The 21,862-nt window shown below is 34.6% G+C and overlaps 1 protein-coding gene and 2 long non-coding RNA genes across 3 annotated transcripts; 1 reads left to right on the forward strand and 2 right to left on the reverse strand.

Moving 5' to 3' along the window:
• Positions 1 to 356: 356 nt before the first annotated feature.
• LOC124434187 (probable ATP-dependent RNA helicase ddx10) lies at positions 357 to 21,829 on the reverse strand. The gene is made up of 9 exons (XM_046984067.1): positions 21,720 to 21,829; positions 21,492 to 21,634; positions 5,054 to 5,118; positions 4,737 to 4,810; positions 4,588 to 4,646; positions 4,147 to 4,229; positions 3,389 to 3,494; positions 2,675 to 2,776; positions 357 to 2,522 (listed from the first exon to the last, which is right to left on the reverse strand). The coding sequence occupies exons 1-9, from the start codon at positions 21,827 to 21,829 to the stop codon at positions 997 to 999; spliced, it is 2,268 nt and encodes a 755-aa protein (XP_046840023.1). The 3' UTR covers positions 357 to 996.
• On the reverse strand, positions 5,724 to 6,805 carry LOC124435486. The gene is made up of 3 exons (XR_006945040.1): positions 6,786 to 6,805; positions 6,526 to 6,720; positions 5,724 to 5,987 (listed from the first exon to the last, which is right to left on the reverse strand). It is a non-coding gene; the product is annotated as an uncharacterized LOC124435486 (long non-coding RNA).
• LOC124435487 lies at positions 11,421 to 12,049 on the forward strand. Its single transcript, XR_006945041.1, has 2 exons — positions 11,421 to 11,603; positions 11,961 to 12,049. It is a non-coding gene; the product is annotated as an uncharacterized LOC124435487 (long non-coding RNA).
• Positions 21,830 to 21,862: the final 33 nt, after the last annotated feature.

The following is a 21,862-nucleotide window of genomic DNA, read 5'->3' on the forward strand; positions in this document are numbered from 1 at the left end:
GACTATGTAAAATCAGCAGCTGTTGCAAATGAACAGAAAATGATTTGGTTGATTCGTTTGGTCGATTTCTTATCATGGACCCTGATTTCGTATTGGAGTATCAAGCGTAGTTCTTAGAAATTTCTCTATATGTCTCGTCTCATCATATTGTAACTCCTATACTGTTGGATCTGATAGTACCAAAAACACGACAATAAGGACATAATACGATATGTAAGCATAAAAATTAGGAAAAATGAGACAAGGTAAAAACAAGGACACGTGCTAAAGTGCAATCGTCTGTTGAACCTTCGTGGTATTTAAATTTCAAAATAAACTAAGAATGGTGCGAACTCAATTCTATCGTACGAAATAAGTCAAATGAAAGAACTTTATCTTTAACAAGATACAACGTAAATGTAAAATGAAGACTTTTATACTAAAATGTAGATAAAGCTAAAACAAGATTATTGAAGAAAAAAGACAGGTTCTTTTTAATGCTCCCAAGTATTACTTTAAAACAATCCTGCTTAGAAGTTCAATATTATTCTCAAATATTTTGTATACTGTTTGCTGGAGTTGATTCCGATTTCATTTAAAATAAAATCGTCATTTGATTCTTTTTTGTAGTTTGTCGATATATAAGTATAAATTGATGTACATAATGAATATATTCTTTTGTTTAGCTATCTTATAATTATTTTCTAAAATTGTGACACAAACAACAATACGCAAATATGACTTTTTCTTGAAAATCTTTCAATAAAAGTGAAACAACATCTTGTGACTTGTCACAGCCAGCATCACACACAGCAACAGGGGGGGACACAACATTACTGACTTCGTTTTCACTTCGTCAATGACGTAATGGCAAGCAAGTTCATTTGACATTCATGTTATATTTAAGTAACATAAATATAAATTTAATTTTTCCATCTTCATCCATACAAAATCCTCACGGAACCTACTAAGAACAGAGTAGGTATTTTAGCCGATTAAAATACCAGATATCTCTCATCAATAACTTTCATGATAAAACTTCGTGTATTTCATTATGTGATTGGTTTGTTTATCGTAGGCTCTATACCACATGTTTGTCCAATCAACGGGCAACTGCGCCATGTAGGCTGTGACGTCATCAGTGGTGGCACCATAAAACATGGCTTCCATGCCATGGTTCCATACGTTGCGGGAATCGGTGGAATTGACTGTCGTATTTGTTTTATTAGTTTCTAAATTGCAGGACTGTGCACCAACACATTCTTGTGGAGCAGAAGTTCTCATTTCAACATCTTCTCTCTCATAACCAGAGACGAATTCTGTTGAACCAAATTCATTAACCTCATCGAGCAAGCTTGTTCTCTTTGCCAAACAGGATAATAGTTTTTCATTTTCTAAATCTTTATGAAGGACTGTGTTTGCATGATCGTTTAAATGTTTTACAAACATATCATCAAAATACCTGCATGAGATATGCGCGTGCAAATCTCTCGATTTTTCACGCAAATCGCGCAGCTTTACACACAAATCGTGTGCTACTTCACACGAACCACGCAAATTTTCATACGATTCATACGACTCTTCACACGCACTACTTGACTCTTCACTCAAATCACAAGACTCTTCAGTAGAATCACATGATTCTTCAGTAGAATCACATAACTCTTCAGTAGAATCACATGACTCTTCACAAGAATCACGTGACTCTTCACGCCAGTCGCAATTTTGGCTTAATAATACACAATCATCACAAACGGAGGATTCCGACATCTTACATTCATCCAATTTGTTTTTCTCAGTAAAAAATCCATTACCCCATTGTTTATGAAAGATGACTTGTGACGTTGAAGGATAAATCATAGCACTTTTAAAGTTATTTAGTTTGTTTTCTGTATCGTATATTGTTTCAATGTTGTGTTGACTTTTGATTTCTTTTCCTTCTACACTGTTCACTTTGGATGTCGTAGCTTCCTGATTTTCAACAGCAACATTTTCACTCTTAACGTCAACAAATTTTTTCACATTACCCATAATTCCTGGATCCTCGACAGTCTGTCCGTTTCCTTGACGACAAACGTCAGCAACGACAGAAGCTTGAGATGTGTAAATGTTCTTGTTTTCAGCCAACTCATCATCTTTAATAATGCCATAGTTCAAGATTTCCGTTGTGGAACTTTCGCTATTGTCTGAATTATTTTCAATTACTCCCGTTAAACTTTCTTCATTTTTCTTTTGTTCATTATTGTTAACACATTTAAAACTTTTATCAACAACAATGTCAGTGAAAGCTACAATCTCGTGAATTTTATTCTTCGCTCCTCCATTCAAACCTTCAACTAAATTTTCTTTCGTCATTGTGGAACTCGTTTCGCCATTATGAACAAGGTTTGTAGTTTCACAGCAAAGGACATCATCTTCTTTCACCTTCCCTTCTCCAACTATGGTTGTAGCAGCCGTAGAAGTTAATGAAGGTATCTCGCCTTTTGACTTCATCAAACTACATTCGGCAAACGCATCTTCACATATGAGCTCAGATAAATCTTCTAAATATTAATAATAATTATGATAATGACAATGATAGTAATAATTCTAAATACTAATAATATAAATACTAAATGTGGAAGCAAATATATTTTAGATTATTATAAAAATTCATATCATGCTATGATATTATTCTTTAAAACATAAACATTACCTGGCAAAGGATCGAAGTTTATTCCACATTTAATTTCGATGTCTTTCAAACTTGATTCCTCTTTTCCTGCGGCCACGAAATTTATGGCCACGCCATACGATCCTGTTTAACGTTCAAAACTAAACATAATCCCCAATAATGAATGAAATTTTTCCTCTGTTGGGAAGATGTTTGACGTACGCATTAAAAAGTATGAAAAAATAGATGAGAAGTTGGTTCCCATAACCGAAGGCTTATCATACGATACATGGCTTTGATAATTGCAAATGTATTTCTGATGAGCCATCATGATAACAAATTATTCTTTAATAGACGGATGGGTTAGGTAGGTAACGATGGATTTTATAGGAATGTAAGTAGAATGGATTGGTGGCATGGGTTGATATAAGGATACATAAGGTACAAGCATAAGCTTATTTGTCATTTTATCGACGTCATTTTATACGTATTGATCAACATTTGTCTTTTTTCTTGTTGTGTAAAAACGTGTTACGTCGTGAACAAAAAAATAATATCATTGTCAAACATCGAAACATGACATTGTGCAAGTAAAAATAGCCAACCATGTTCAAATCTTTCTACTTTGAGATCTACTATACGCAAATATTTTAGCAGTATGTAAAATCGCCATTTTCAGTAACGCCATCCTCGTCAAAAAAATAATGGACGACTGTTGCAATTAGCTATCTATAAATAATTTAAATGGTGACCTACCGTAACGTCCAGCCCTCCCAACTCTATGTAAATATGTCTCAGAGTCACGTGGAAGATCCATGTTAATCACAAGGTTCACACGTTCAGCATCGATGCCACGAGACATCTATAGATACAGAAGATAAAGTATGGATAGATGTTTTGATCAAGGGATATATGTTGTGATGTGATGAGGGGAGAGATGGTGCAACGAAGAGATCATCTCAGTACAAATGAATTTCCACATAAATTTTTGAATGTTAATGCTCCTGTTTAAAGATAATTTTAAATCAAACAAATCATTCTAATAATACCAGTACTACTTATAATTACTTATAATGGTAGAGAAGATTCAATGGGAGATTCACTCTACACTATAATTCAAGATACAATCTCTCGGGATGTTACCTCTGATATTAATCATAACATTAACGAGTGACGTTGTAACACGGTATACTGGATGCTATCATTAATAAAATTTATCACAACATTGACGAGTTACTTTTTTGGAAATAATACAAGATGCTATCTTTAATATAAATCAAAATATTAACGAGGTACCCCTTGGTTGTTGTACATTATGCTTCCGTATCACAATATTGACAAGTTGCGCTTTTTAGTAATACAAAATGCTATCTTTAATACTAATGTAATAACAACATTGAAAAGTTACCCTAGATGGAATACAGATGATTTCTTTAAAATGAAGAATATTTCTACTATAACTGATGTCCAAGTATCCAAACAAGAAAATATAGAAATCAGTTAACGTCACTTACAAGATCTGTTGATATCAAAATACGACATTTGAACTCCTTCAACTTCCTAATTGCATCAAGACGTTCATTTTGGCCTTGACCACCTTTCTCAAAAATATAAACATAAAAAAATAAACATGACTGTATTTCATTCTTCGTTTATCCAATGACAGAGAACAACATTAACATAATGATAATAATTAACAGACCAGCCAGTACAAAAGCGGAGAAACTTGTTTTATAAACTAACACTAACCAAAGTATGACAAAACATCATGTTTCTAAAACACAGTGGCATGACCTCTCTACTTGGTAATTTACTTTAGTAAATACTTTTATTAGAAAATACCCAGAAAGCATCTTGGTGTTCATGAATACAAAAAACAAAATAAGGAAAATTACCCTAAAGAAACTGAACAAAGATAATTAACTAAGATCTACAAATTACATAGCAAACACAACCTGAAATATGTGTAGAAGGAAATCCATTTTTAGCCAAAGTTTCACTCAAATTCTTTGCTCTATGAAATAAATTTATACATAAAAATTAAGAACCACCATACAAATTGTGACAGCAATGAACACAATGTAGTTTTTTGTTAGATACGTACCTTACTTGATAGTTAGAAAAGATAAGGCATTGATGGAAAGATATCTGTGACAACATAACCAGTAAATGATTAACCTACAGAAGAATATTCAACACTTTAACAAATGCATAGAAAAAGTAAATTATAAATGTCATATAAATTAAGCCTGCAAACATGCAACACACTGGACAGCAGTTTCACAAGTTAATAGAATGAGTAACATACATTGAGTGATAACATACAGAATAAAGATTTAGATGATATGTCTAGACCAACAGTCCAGTGTTTGCATGCATGTGTAAGCCTTTAGCCAATTAGGTATGACCAATACTACCAACCTTTTCATCAAATGTTTTATGTGGGAGAGAATGACTTGGTATTGTGCAAAAATAATGATGAATCCCTAAAAACATATTCATGTACTTTTACAAGTCATTACATACAATATAAATGTTCATTTTCACTAAACTTAAACTATAAATATGACTTACAACACTCACCTTCTAGTGCAGGGTCCATAGTATTTAAACAAACAAAAGTTGGATTTCTCATATATTTCTGTAAATGCTTGCTAAGATAGTTTGGATAGGTTGCAAACAAAGCTAACACTTGCTTGCTTTCAGGAAGTGTTGAAAATATCCAACTACAAAGTATAAAACAAGTTTCAACCCTCATATTATTAAAGAAAAAAATCAAAGATATTCAAATAATGTATAAATTTAATGGTCTTACTTGATCTGATCTTGAAAGTTTTCCTCCAATAGTTAATCAGCCTCATCAAGAATAAGCAATCGAATGGAGGAAGTACACAAAAGTTTGCTGTCAATTAGATGTTTCACCAGTCCTAAAGAATGATTGAAAAATTGATTTCACAAATGTATCCTACAAGTTTGTATAGTACTTTGCTTGGCACTGACATTCAAATTATAATATATATTTCTGCCCAAAGCTATACGTATTCATTCCCAAATGATATGCAATTGATCAATATTCAACTGCTCCACCTACCTGGTGTACCAATAGCAATTTGACAAAGTTTCAACTTGTTCTTGTCATCTTCAATAGACAAACCACCAATAAAAACATTTACATGAAGTCCTTGCATATGTTGACCAATAGAGTTCATTACATCCTTGATTTGAACAGCTATCTCTCAAGTCAGCACAAGAACCAACACTTGTATTGACATCATTGTAAGAATGATGCTTTCCAAAGCAATCACACTAAAGACACATGTTTTCCCTGTGCCAGATTTGGCTTGTGCAATCAAATCTATAAAAAAATCTTTTTTAAATTTTTAATTTTTTAGACAACAGACTTTACAAGGCTTAAATGGAAAGTCATTTTAATTGAAAACCTTTGCATGAACTATCAAACTAAAAATTTTGAGTTCACTTTACTTTTCTAATAGTGAGTGGTTTTCCTACATTAAGACTACATTTCCTTAACACCAAAAGCTATAAGAAGCCATACAATTCAAAACTACTAAGTGTGCAATTTCATCAAAGCTTGGTGGTAACCCTTTGTAACAAGTACATTGGTGAACTGAATGATGGTGAAATGATGTTTAAACGTAATTCTGTTATCTTAATGGATTTTTTGATGAAAAGCTCAATAAGGAAAAGTTTCCAATATGTTGACTATTATCAATGAAATCTAACTATCAATGCAGTGCCATTTCCAAGTTGCTAAGGCTTGTAGCAAACTCACTGCCCACATGACACATGGCAAAATTTAGCTGAATGTATGAAAATGTTGTCAACAAAGAAACATCCTACAGAAAAACAAGCATTATATACAATCTGCTCACCTACACCACAACGACCAATAGGAATAGCTTTCAGTAGAATTGGGGATGGTCTTTCAAATCCAGCACTTTTCAACCCATTGAGGACATCTTTGGATAAAATTAACCCTGAGAAATCGACTTTCTCATTGATTAAGACATCTGCTGTGCGACGTTTTGCATTTAAACGATGTGCTATAACTCTACGGTGCATTTTCCCTAAAAATGTTCGAAGTTTCTATTAGAAAATTTGTTGAGTGAACATTGATACATTGACCACTGACCTGTTTACTAATTAGCTGGATGGGTTCCTACAACGCAAACAAAATTAAATTCATACCTTTTTAAACATATGTTAATATCTTATACGGCAAATGATGGCTTAATTTTTTGTATTTATTAAAGAATTCATTTTCTGAACTAGTAATATTGGAATGTATGTTTTTCAACCGACTATTTTTTTTAACAACAGTAAAGTGACTATATAAAGTCTTCATAATCCTTGAGATATTAAAAATTGACGTCCCGTTGACTTTTTTACCGAAAAACTTCTAATATCCTTCAGTTCTTAGGACAGTTTTGGATAAAATACGTGGACGGAAATTTTTACCACAACCAAAACATGTTTTGTAACATCATCAACAATTTTTGTACGCACAACGTACCTATTTTACACAGTCAGAGAAAGTGTGACCCAACTGGACCCAACCCCAAGCCCACGGTCTTCACCCAACTTAAAACATCGAAACATTAGACTCTTTGAACACGAATTCTTGGTAATAATTAAACATTCTCGATACATTATTGTAAAATAAACTTTTATTACTTTGATAAAATGTTGAATACATTAAACGGTTGAAAAGATCACAGTTTGAACTGATTTACTAAAAATTTGGCGACGATTGTACAATTAAAGAAATGAATATAACTGAATAACAATAAACTTAAATAAAAAATATCATAAAGCCATAATAACTTGACAAGTTTATGATAATATATGAAACAATTTTCTCTCAACTGATTATAAAGAAACAATTATTATCCTTTAAGTATAATTTTATGCAGGAACTTATCATAATAAACTATTGTCCAGCCGAAATCATGCATCAAACTTTACAAAAGATCACAGCTTGAAAACAACTTTGGCAAAAACTTTGTGTTGAATCATCCACCCATTTTCTTTCCATAGCAGAACATAAAATCGTAGACATCTATCGTTTTAGAAAGCAAGACATGTTTTGAGAAAATAAAAACCCGAGGAGGTCATCTTGTCAAAGTCATTCAAGAATCGATAAAAAGATGGAAGATATGCATATAGAAAATGAAAACATTATTTCATTAAATAGAAATACGAACATACAATGTAGACTTGGTCAGTAAATTATAAAAGTCTTCAACAATGGCTACAAATGACTCGTATGGTGGATATGAACAAGAGAGATTTCTCGATAAAGTTCATCCAAGATTTGAATGTCCCATATGTTTCAAAATAATTAAGGATCCTGTTCAATGTCCAAATCAGCATCATTTCTGTCGTTCTTGCATAGAAAGATGTTTACTTTCTTCTAATAAATGTCCTCAATGTAACTGTCAAATCACGTCGGAGACATTGCAGGATATACCTAGAATTGTCACCGAAATGTTAGAAGATCTTGATATTCGCTGTGTGAATGCCAAGCGCGGTTGTCCTCAAATTATGAAGCTTCAATTTCTCGAACGTCATGAGAAGAACTGTGGTTATTCACCTAAACCTTGTACAAATAAAGGTTGTGACGAAGTCCTTAATAAAAACGAGATTGAAGAACACGAAAGGAAACGATGTGAGTTCCGTCTCATCGATTGTGAAGAATGCAAAATGATGCTTGTGTTCAGATACAGACGATCTCATTCATGTTTCTTGAGGAAAGAGATTAACGAGTTGACCAAAAGATTGGAGATGTTTCAAAAGATATTTGAAAAGCAAATGAAGTTGAATCGTGATGAAACGGCAAATCGTGTTGAAGAGCAAATGAAGTTGAATCGTGATGAAATGGTGACTCATGTTGAAAAGCAAATGAAGTTGAATCGTAATGAAATGGTGACTCATGTTGAAAAGCAAATGAAGTTGAATCGTAATGAAATGGTGACTCATGTTGAAGAGCAAATGAGATTAAGTCATAATGAAATGACGTTTCTTACAACAGAAACGACAGAAAGATATAATTTTCTTACGGGAAAAATAAAGATTTTTGTTGGCGGAGGAAGAGATGGAATGCATCGTTTGAATTCTGTCGAGTCTTTCAACTGGGATTCAAATTGTTGGCAACAGGTACCAAAAATGAATGAAGAACGATCTGGAGCAACTGCATTTGTTCATAATCGAGAAATATTTGTCTGTGGTGGTTGGAATGGGAAACAACAGTTTGGAAATATTGAAAGTTTAAATGTGGATGGAAAATTGCAATGGAAAATATCTCATGTCATGTTACCAAGAAAGTGTAATGGACATAGTATGATTTATCATAATGATAATGTGATTATGATTGGTGGATGTAATAGTAACGAAGTCTTTGATACAATCTACAGTATTCAACTAAATCCTCCACATACGACAAAATTATTGGCGCGAATACCAGAGCCAAGATTTTACCATGGCTCAATTCTCATTGGCGACGATGTTTTAGTATTTGGTGGGGAAACATCTGCACAATTGAAAGATATCAAAAACACTGTTTATTCATACAGTCTCAGTAAAAAGGAATGTAAAACCTTGGCTCCACTTCCATATCCTGTAAAAGCCATGGGTATAGTCAGTTATAAAGGTAATGTAATTTTGATTGGAGGTTTAAATGATAAAGGTGAAAGACTAGATAAAGTTTTGATGTATGATGTAAAAACAGAACAAACTAAAATACTTCCTTCACTTAATCATAAAAGAGCAGGATGTTCAGCAGTTATCATTGGAAATATTATTGTTGTGGTTGGTGGAGATGATGGTGAATCATTTCTTGATTCTGTTGAATGTCTTGATATGAGTACAAACGTTTGGAGAGAACTACCTCCTATGACGACCAAACGAAGTTTTCCTGCCGCAGTTGTTTCACCAATATATTAAAAATTTCATTACCAAAACATACATGTTTTATGTTTTACTAAAACAATTTTTTGCAGTCGTAAAATGAAACAGTCATTTTACAAACTTAAATCTGTAGTTTAAAGTACGTTTTTGCTCGAATAGGGCGCCTACCTCTTTTATCGTAGCCATTTTAAGAAATGTCAATTTTCATGATGAGATTTGTATTACTGATAAACCGTTAACATGTACGTAACTTACAATGCAATGTAAATAATTACCTTAAAGTTTCTAAAAACATATTTTGCAACAGCATGTTAATTATTCTTAATAATTGTCACATAAGTACACAGATATAGCTACCTAGGTCATGATCGTCACACATGTACACAGATATAGCTACCTAGGTCATGATTGTCACACATGTACACAGATATAGCACAGATATAGCTACCATTGATTGTCACACATGTACACAGATATAGCTACTAGGTCATGATTGTCACACATGTACACAGATATAGCTACCTAGGTCTTTATTGTCACATGTACAAAGATATAGCTACCTAGGTCTTGATTGTCACATATGTACACAGATATAGCTACCTAGGTCATGATTGTCACACATGTACACAGATATAGCTACCTAGGTCATGATTGTCACACATGTACACAGATATAGCTACCTAGGTCATGATTGTCACACATGTACACAGATATAGCTACCTAGGTCATGATTGTCACACATGTACACAGACATAGCTACCAAGGTCATGATTGTCACACATGTACACAGATATAGCTACCTAGGTCTTTGTTGTCACATATGTACAAAGATATAGCTACCTAGGTCTTGATTGTCACATATGTACACAGATATAGCTACCTAGGTCTTGATTGTCACACATGTACACAGATATAGCTACCTAGGTCATGATTGTCACATATGTACACAGATATAGCTACCTAGGTCATGATTGTCACACATGTACACAGATATAGCTACCTAGGTCATGATTGTCACACATGTACACAGATATAGCTACCTAGGTCTTGATTGTCACATATGTACACAGATATAGCTACCTAGGTCTTGATTGTCACACATGTACACAGATATAGCTACCTAGGTCATGATCGTCACACATGTACACAGATATAGCTACCTAGGTCATGATTGTCACACATGTACACAGATATAGCTACCTAGGTCATGATTGTCACACATGTACGCAGATATAGCTACCTAGGTCATAATCGTCACACATGTACACAGATATAGCTACCTAGGTCATGATCGTCACACAAGTACAAAGATATAGCTACCTAGGTCATGATCGTCACACAAGTACACAGATATATCTACCTAGGTCATGATCGTCACACAAGTACACAGATATAGCTACCTAGGTCATGATTGTCACACATGTACAAAGATATAGCTACCTGGGTCATGATCGTCACACATGTACACAGAAATAGCTACCTAGGTCATGATCGTCACACATGTACACAGATATAGCTACCTAGGTCATGATTGTCACACATGTACAAAGATATAGCTACCTAGGTCATGATCGTCACACATGTACACAGAAATAGCTACCTAGGTCATGATCGTCACACATGTACACAGATATAGCTACCTAGGTCATGATTGTCACACAAGTACACAGATATAGCTACCTAGGTCATGATCGTCACACAAGTACAAAGATATAGCTACATAGGTCATGATCATCACACATGTACACAGATATAGCTACATAGGTCATGATCGTCACACAAATACAAAGATATAGCTACATAGGTCATGATCGTCACACATGTACATAGATATATCTACCTAGGTCATGATCCTCACACAAGTACACAGATATAGCTACCTAGGTCATGTTTGTCACACATGTACACAGATATAGCTACCTACGTCATGATTGTCACACAAGTACACAGATATAGCTACCTAGGTCATGGTCGTCACACAAGTACAAAGATATAGCTACCTAGGTCATGATCGTCACACATGTACACAGATATAGCTACCTAGGTCATGATCGTCACACAAGTACACAGATATATCTACCAAGGTCATGATCGTCACACAAGTACACAGATATAGCTACCTAGGTCATGATTGTCACACATGTACACAGATATAGCTACCTAGGTCATGATTGTCACACATGTACACAGATATAGCTACCTAGGTCATGATCACACATGTACACAGATATAGCTACCTAGGTCATGATCGTCACACATGTACACAGATATAGCTACCTAGGTCATGATTGTCACACATGTACACAGATATAGCTACCTAGGTCATAATCGTCACACATGTACACAGATATAGCTACCTAGGTCATAGTCGTCACACAAGTACACAGATATAGCTACCTAGGTCATGATCGTACCCAACATTAAAAACCGTAACAACTGATTTCTTTGAATACCTGTCCTCGGTAATGATTAAAAAACATTTTATGCACAGTTATGGAAAACTGTATTATTAATAAAATATACATTAAATGTACAAAAGATCGCAAGCTAAAAGTGATTTGATTACAACTTAAATCAAAACAACCATTTCTTTCATGTAGCCCCAAGAAGCATACCAAGTTTTTTTTATTTCACGATAAAATGTTAACTTTATCAAATAAATTGTGCATCAACATCAAAAAAATGTTTATCGTTAAGCTTTCAAATTAAAACTGTTTTGTTGTATAAAATTAAAGCAGAGTAAACAAATCATCTTTCTTAAAATATGCTAAATAACAACAACATAAAACTGTCATAATATGGTATGTTATGAAACAGTTTTGCCTGAATTTATTTCAACCAAGAAATGATTAGCATTAAAGTATAATTTTCTGCATAACTGTATCAAATGAATTTTCGCTCTGCCGTAATCATGCATGAAATTGTACAAAAGATCACAGCTTGAAAACAAGACAACAGTTTTGTCGTAAGCTTACTACAAATCATCCATCAATTTTCTTTTAACGACGAAACATAAAATAAAGGATCGTAGACATCTATCGTTTTAGAAAGCGAGACATGTTTTGAGAAAATAAAAACCCGAGGAAGTCATCTTGTCAAAGACATTCAAAAATCGATCAAAAGATGGAAGATATGCATAAAGAAAATGGAAACATTATTTCATGAAATAGAAATACGAACATACAATGTAGACTTGGTCAGTAAATTATAAAAGTCTTCAACAATGGCTACAAATGACTCGAAAGGTGGATATGAACTGGAGAGATTTACCAATAAAGTTCATCGAAGATTTGAATATCCTATACGTTTTAAAATATTTAAGGATCCTGTTCAATGTCCAAACGAACATTATTTCTGTCGTGCTTGTATCGAAATATATTTGCAAAGATCTAACATCCCCCCTAAATGTCGATGTCATCTCACTAAGGAGACATTAAAGACCGCGAGGTTCATTAGGGAAATGTTAGAAGATCATGATAGTCGCTGTGTGAATGCCAACCGTGGTTGTCCTGAAATTATGAACCTTCAATTTCTTCAACGTCATGAGAAGAACTGTGGTTATTCACCTACACCTTGTAGAAATAAAGGTTGTAACGAAGTCTTTAATAAAAACGAGATTGAAGAACATGAACAGGAACGATGTGAGTTCCGTCTTATCGATTATGAAGAATGTAAAATGATTCTCATATTTAAGTATCGAAGATCTCATTTATGTTTCATGAGGAAGGAAATCGACGAGTTAACGAAAAGATTGGAAATGTTTCAAAAGAGTCAAGATGACAGGGTAAAGAATGTTGAAGAGCGGGTGAATTTGACTCGTACTGAAACGGTGACTCATGTTGAAGAAAAAGTGAAGTTGGCTTGCAATGAAATGGTGACTCATGTTGAAGAGCAAGTGAGGTTAAGTCGTAATGAAATGACGTTTCTTACAGCAGAATCGACACAACGATGCAATTTTCTAACGGGAAAAATAAAGATTTTTGTTTGAGGAGGTTTTGATGGCGAAAATCCTCTAAATTCTGTTGAGCCTTTCGACTGGGATTCAAATTGTTGGCAACTGGAACCAAAAATGAAAGAAAAACGATCTGCAGCAGCTGCATTTGTTCACGGTCGAGAATTATTCGTCAGCTGTGGTTTCAATGGGAACCAAAGCTTTGGAAATATGGAAAGTTTGAATGTGGATGGAAACTACAATGGAAAATATTTAATGTCATGATGCCAACACAATGTGGGGGAAATGGTATTGTTTATCATGATGAAATTGTGATTATGATTGGTGGACGCACTATAAATAACCAAGCCTCTGATATAATCCACAGCATTCAACTAAATCCTCCACATACACTGAAATTACTGGCACGAATACCAGAACCAAGATGTTACTATAGCTCGCTTATTAATGACGACGATGTTTTGGTATTTGGTGGGGCAGCATCTGCGCAATTGAAAGATATCAAAAAAAACTGTTTACTCATACAATCTCAAGAAAAAGGAATGTAAAACCTTGGCTCCACTTCCATATCCTATACGAAATATGGGTATAGTAAGTTATAAAGGTAATGCAATCTTGATTGGAGGTTTAAATGATAAAAAAGAAAGATTACGTGAAGTTTTGATGTATGATATAAAAACAGGACAAACTAAAATGCTTCCTTCTCTTAATCATGGAAGGTATTTATGTTCAGCAGTTATCATTGGAAATATTATTGTTGCGGTTGGTGGCCATGATGGTGAATCATATCTTGATTCAGTTGAATGTCTTGATATGAGCACAAACATCTGTAGAGAATTACTTCTGATGTCAATAAAAACGAAGTTGGCCTGTGGCAATTGTTTTTCCAGTGTATCAAATAATATTCTACATTTTCTTACATATTTTATGTCAACCGTCATGATACGGGTAGTTTACTTGAATAAAATCACAAATGCCGAAATATAGTTTTTTGGTTTGATAGGCAAAAATTTTCTAAAATAGGAAAGTAGTCAATGCAAAGCTTTTCAGTAATTTTTTGCTCTGCTACAGCAATATTTTAACATTTTTTGTTCTAAATTTTCTTTGTTCTGTATGTACAGCTTACTATTCGTGATAGTGTTCAAAATAAATTTAACATCGCCATACAGCCATCTTTGCTTTGTATTTTTCGTCAGAACTAAAATAACAAGATCCCATTCCCATTGATAACACCCAAAACAGGCACTATTCACATCGTGCTGTTTACCGTGCACAATCTAATACTTGGGCAACAATGCAAACCGTAAATTTATAAAGGACAGTAAAAAAACTTTAATTATTTTATGAAAACCATTACTATCATTTATTACGACGCAAAGTTTTAGACAAGAAATTTTCAGCAAATGAATTATTTGGTTTTTAGCCGAAATATTTTCGAAAGATATTTTTTAAAATGAAACTTGTTTTCATCAGATTTAGTTAGTGCAGTCTGACACGAGAGACACCCACAGTTTATCTTAGTGTGCTACCATTACAAATGTGTGGAAAGCCAAGCAAAGAACTCAATAGGTTTGAAGATCATAACATGAATCATAAATAGATATACATAAATAGAGATTAAGGTAAGCAATCATCACACAACAGACATCGAGTTACTGCGCATGTCACTTCAAATGAATGCGATATCTATTTGATGAAGCAACTTACCTGATAGTATAAGCAATAAAATTATTTGTACATTATAAGGATACGAAGACTCATTAATTATCAAGGTTGTATTTATAGATTGACCTTTCTCACCTCGTGCTCAACAGGGATTTATTTCAGACTCATTTTAACATAGAATGACGACTTGGCCATACAAAACGTCAAAATGACACTTCACATACGCAGATAATCCCAGATGTGAGCGACTCTGAAAACAGAAAAACGATTTCAAATGGTATTGTTTTACACAGTAAATTTGTGGAACGAAAGCTTTAAGAAAAAAAGTTGTAACTGAAAACCCCAGATAAAAATACTGCGGCACTTCAAAGTTAAATATTATATGAATGAATAGATGTCGATTTCATGAATGCGTGTGGATACACAAAAAAGTATCGTCAAACTAACTGTTTTAACAAATGTTTATCGGAACACAATTTCAAATGCACAAAGTGCTCATCAATCATCTTGAGTTAGAAATAGACACCACCCGCAAACGCAGATTATGTTAATTAGCATTGATACATTTTAAAATAATAACGATAACTTGCAACAGGCAAATTTAACCAACAACCAACAAATATTCAACTATCACAATGGTAAAAGATAGTCATGAATAAAGTCAAACAATCAGATTGATATTAAAGACTTTTTGTCTGTAATAGCTTCCACGTGCGCACTTTAAAGTCAATTGTCGACAGTTTATCTCAACATGAAGTAATTTTTTCAGCCAAGTTGCGGCAGAGTAATGGAAACGGCTGTTATCAAATAACAAGATATGATCTCAATAACATTAAAACGAAAACCTGTAAATTTGTGATAAGTCTATCGTCGTTGGAATCACAAAATAACCACAAGACTACCATGTCGAAGTAAATCTTATAGCTCGAAAATCAGTAACTTCCATAGCAAAGATCAACAAATGTCTTCATTGACAAAATATTAACATTCATTCATTTATACTGTGTGTTATGAAGTACAGAAAGAAGCAGAAACACATCATTGTGATGACAACTCTCGTTATTCTTATTGCTGGTGAAATATACGGTATGTTGAAGAGATTCATCCATACAATACATATAAACAAACCCCTGGGTAACCCATACTTATCCCATTGTATCAACAGATGAACGGAGTCTTCCTTATTTCAAAGTTTCTCCTTCGTCGAAATTGATTTCGTCAGATGACGTTTACAAGCATAATCACCGTGCACTCAAATGGTTTTGGTCTCGAAGAGATATTCTTACACTGGACTTATCTCATCACCCTATCAAGGGAAGACATCTTTTCAAAGGAGGAGTGAAAGTTTGGATTTATCAACGGAAAACTATTTCCGGAGAAATAACCGTATCGTTTTACCCGCACGTTTATACTTACAAATTTATAAAGCCCGAATGCATCTTTACCATGTCCTTGAAATTTACAGGCTGGCGTGCCGTGTGGGTAAGCTTTCAAGAATGCCGGCGAGGGCAACGCTTACATCCATTATACCGACTTCAATTTCAGGCTCCCAACCTACACGTGGGTGTGTTATATTTTGACTTATTGCACATTGTACGGAGTAACTTTATGCGGCAATCACGTGACAGTATCGTTCCTCCAATCATAAGCACGCACATGCCATTTAGTGTTTGGCAACAAACTTATTACTGGAGTCAGGTAAAATCAAAAACTGAAGTATTCAACGACCTTGAATTGAACGATGATCAATTATATCGCCTAAAAGAAATTCGGTTGATTAGTAAACGGCTAAGAGACTGGTACGTAGTTCCAGGAAAGTCAACCTTTGAATTGACTGGAAAATACAAGAAGCGTTGGAAGGGAATCCGTAAAAGCATAAAACGAGCACGGAAAAACTTGCTAGCATTAAATATCACGAAAGATGCACGTGGTTTCATTAAAGGTCCCGGATTATTCTCACACAACTCAGCGTTTGGTAAATTATCCGCATCCTCCACGGAGATAAAGTTTGGTTTTGTGTTTCGAGAAATATTGTTGCCGCTTTCGTTTGAATATTTTTTTGCCACAAGGAAAGAGGAAATTCACAAAGCAATCAAATTAACAATGTCCACTTACAAGAAACAAAAAACACAAAAAGCGACACTGAAAATGATAACTTATGACGACGAGGAGTTTATGAATAAATTCGTTGAAATGTTTGGTCATTTACTCAGTGAGAACAAACTAAGCACAGCTTTAAAGAAAATGAATGAAAAAAGACTTTCACGAATATTGAGAATCTTTGAGTACATAATAGATCAGGGATGGGACGAAGGAAGTGCCTTGGGATCTCTAGATCATGAAATGAATCGAAGCAGTAAAGGTTTTGTGACGTCTATATTCTTGCTAAGGAAACCGCTGTACAAAGCTGGATTGCTACCACTACTTATAAAAATCATGAAATGGTATCTGGAATTTGGTGAATTGTACCAAAAGCCCTTTAAGTTCACTGGAACGACCGCTGACCGATTAAGGACGTTGTTTTTATATCGTCTCATGTGCGTATTGGTCATGCCAGAAACGACACTCCACGAAGTAATGCAAAAGTTGCACGACATGAAAGCGCTGAAAGCCTGGTACGAAAACGCATTGACGATAAATCCAGCTTTGGGTGGCACAATAAAACCAGATTTTACAGGATATCATCACAAATCCTTTTATCCTAACGACTACGTATTGCCAGGTCTTTTAACGGCAGCACACGTAGTATATTTGCTCAGGGGAACTACATACGAGCTATCAACACAAAGTCGTGAAAATTTAAGAAATGCAATCAACTTTATGCGACTCTTATCTGAAAAATACGTCATTCCAAACACAGTCACCAATGCATCGCCTACGACAGCTAAACCAGAATTGATTTGTTTAATACCAGCCTTTGCTTATGCTGCATTGTGGGAGAAAATCCCCGAGGATCTTCACGATTTACGTTTGAAGCAAGAACAAGAACGAAACGTTAGATTATCGTCTAGCAACATGTACAAGCCATACTTAGTGAATATGATCTTATCAAATAGGCCAAGAAAATACAGTGAAGTAGTTGCCTATCCACATCAGATTTTAGACTACCACAAAGATAATCCATTTCTGAGAAATACACAAAATAAAGAAAGCCTTCGAGCATTTTTACGCTTGCTAAACGAGAGCGATGACAACGTTCAACGATATTTAGGTCGTGGTAGAGGTTGCTCTTGGAAGACATCTTATATGCACACCCTTGGTTCACTTTCAATTTTGTATGAATTGAAAAAGCGTGCAAAAGAGCTCGGGATACAGGCGGAAGTCACCCCACAAGGAAATTGGGCAAAGAACTTTGCCGCTTTGTCCATCCACCGTCGCGAGGTCTGGGTCATAACGGTAAAAGGGTTCAATAATTTCGTGTGGGGATCTGAATCAGCAGTTGATCAAAACAAATATGGCCGCTATCAAAGCTATGGACAACTTTTGATTGTAAATACTGATCAAGGATTAAAGGCACATGATATTGAGCGCGGCTGGGACTGGAACAGACTTCCAGGTACGACCAGTTTGCGCATGCCTGCAAGACAACTAAAAACAAAAAAGTCGCGATATTACAATCCCAAAAGCCTTTGTGGAGGAATCAATTTTCAAGGGACTAGTCGTTACAGGAATGGAGCTTTTACAATGGATTTTGAGAGGCCTACGTATGAAGATGAAGTTGCAAGATTTTGGTTCAAGAAGTCCGTATTTTTCTACGAAAATCTGGTTGTGTGTTTAGGAAGCGACATACGGTCTAAAAGCTTAGGGCTGAAGCTTTATGATGTTGAAACAACCCTGTTTCAAAATACTCCTGGGGATAAAATGATGTTTATCAAAGCAAATGGATACAACATTCCACTGGGCCTGAATCAGCCTTCCAGGTGGTTAACTTGGGGTAAAAATTCGCCAGGAATGTTGATGGATATCAATCAGAATGGTTATTACATTCCGCATGCCGGCAAACAAAATCTAAACGTGTGGCTGCTCAATCAAACTTCACCCGATACGAAAGCGAAAGCTTACTACGCAACTGCAGTAATACGTCACGGTACAAACCCCAAGGGTGTAAATTATGAATACGCAATATTAGTGAACTGCTCCTACAGGAATGTTTTAAGGATGGCACAAAAGCAACGAAGAACAGGTAGACAACCTCGTTATAGAATCTTAAATCAAGATTATCGCGCACATGTTGTTGAATTGTTAAATTCGCCTCGTGTTGGGCTTACTACTTATTATTACTCCATCTTCAAATCAAACGTAGTTCTTCCAGGACCTCTACGGAGCGTAGGTGATCCATGCATACTCATGGTAGAATATGGAAACACTAGACTTGCAATAGGTATAAGTTTTCCACAATTGAACTTCAATTCTACGCGCAAACTTAGAACATCTCATGACGCTAGAGAGGAAGAGCTATACTACATGCAAAGCCAGGAAAAACGTATTTGGGTATTGCTACGAGATAAAGTACAACGGAATGCTATTCGTATTTCTGTCGATGGGAAAGCAGTAGGTAAACAAGACTATGATAAATATGTTAGAATATACGAGCAACTACACGATAATGATAATGCAGCGTCTATGATCCTCTTCAAGAAATTGTTTAATGGTTTTACAACGGAGGTGCATTTACGAAAAATTGTCAAAAACTGAATCAGCAAGTTACATTGACAGAAATGACGTTATGCAAATGTGTTAAAAGTGACGTCAATGAAAAGCTTTGTCGAAACGTACAAGTTCATTTATCGAAACCAAAAATTGAACTCAATACTCAAAAAAGAAAACCAGAGAAAACGAAGGCTTCTTATGATGAACACCTTTTCCATGGAACTAATGCAGACGGTACTACCAAGGTGTAGGGTCAGTTGCACGCCGCCCGCATACCGCTGTCCATTGGAAACAAGAAAACTATTTTATCTTTCAAATAACGTGTTATTCAGTGGTTATTGTATTTACTGTTGAACTTAAACTCTTTAGTATATCTTTTAAAAGTGGTCTTACACTACGTATTACTAAAACACACACTATTATTTAAAAATAATTGGGAAGAGGGTAATATTCAAATAAGCATGTTTTGCTGTATAAAATTCTTTTGAAATCAGTTTTTTATAGGGATTATAACATGCATATAGCTATGAAATTGCGAAGCCAATAATTAATAGCAAACAAGTTTTAAAACCTCACAATAAATATTTAAGACATTTAAGCCTCGTTTAGTAGCAATATTAATATAACAATATTAAAACGGCAATTTTCAATGATCTTGCTAAAGGCACAACAAATATGTAGGGGAAAATTGAAAATTGGCAGAAACGCGACCAGTTTTTCGAAAAATGTATTCTAGTGTCACATGAAAACTGTTCGTGTAAACTGGGCTTTACTTCCATCATTCATTTTATTGACTTTAATGATAAGACATTCGTCGGTCTGGCTTGCTTTTAGTCACAAACGTTCCGTTGATAACCGTGACGTATTGAACGGAAAAACTTAATGAAAACAGTAATTATCAGAATGGCGGTTGCTGCTTACATTGTTATGGCTATGCGAAAGAATTGAATAAACATAAAAATGATTATCGTCAAGATATGAACCAATCATGGTTACCAATCAATAAAAGATGTCATGGTTACCAATCAACAAAACGTTTAATTTGAAAAAGAATTTACGAGTAGGTAGTGAAACTCAGAAATAATTGTAAAAACATATACTCATTTCACTCGACAAAAAAACTCAGGAAATGGAGAAAAGCGCTAAACTATAAACACAATGTAGTTTTCTGTTAGATACGTACCTTACTTGATAGTTAGAAAAGACAAGGAATTGATGGAAAGATATCTGTGACAACATAACCAGTAAATGATTAACCTACAGTGGAATATTCAACACTTTAACAAATCCACAGATTAAGGTAAATTATAAATGACATATCATATAAGCCTGCAAACATGTAACACACTGGACAGCAGTTTCACAAGTTAATAGAATGAGTAACATACATTGAGTGGTAACATACAGAATAAAGATTTAGATAATATGTCTAGACCAACAGTCCAGTGTTTGCATGTGTGTGTGTGAGCCTATAGCCAACTAGGTATGAATAATACTACCAACCTTTTCATCAAATGTTTTATGTGGGAGAGAATGACTTGGTATAGTGCAAAAATAATGATGAATCCATAAAAACATATTCATGTACTTTTAAAAGTCAGTACATACAATATAAATGTTCATTTTCACTAAACTTAAACTATACATATGACTTACAACACTCACCTTCTAGTGCAGGGTTCATGGCATTTAAACAAACAAAAGTTGGATTTCTCATATATTTCTGTAAATGCTCGCTAAGATAGTATGGATAGGTTGCAGACAAAGCCAACACTTGCTTGCTTTCAGGAAGTGTTGAAAATATCCAACTACAAAGTAAAAAACAAGATTCAATCCTCATATGATGAAAGAAAAAAATGATATTCAACTTATCCATATATTTAATGGTCTTACTTAATCTCATCTTGAAAGTTTTCCTCCAAAAGTTTATCAGCCTCATCAAGAATAAGCAATCGAATGGAAGAAGTAGACAAAAGTTTGCTGTCAATTAGATGTTCTTGCATATGTTGACCAATAGAGTTCATTACATCCTTGAT

The sequence above is a fragment of the Xenia sp. Carnegie-2017 genome, unplaced genomic scaffold, assembly GCF_021976095.1.
Source record: "Xenia sp. Carnegie-2017 unplaced genomic scaffold, XeniaSp_v1 HiC_scaffold_14, whole genome shotgun sequence".
Lineage (NCBI taxonomy): Eukaryota > Metazoa > Cnidaria > Anthozoa > Malacalcyonacea > Xeniidae > Xenia > Xenia sp. Carnegie-2017.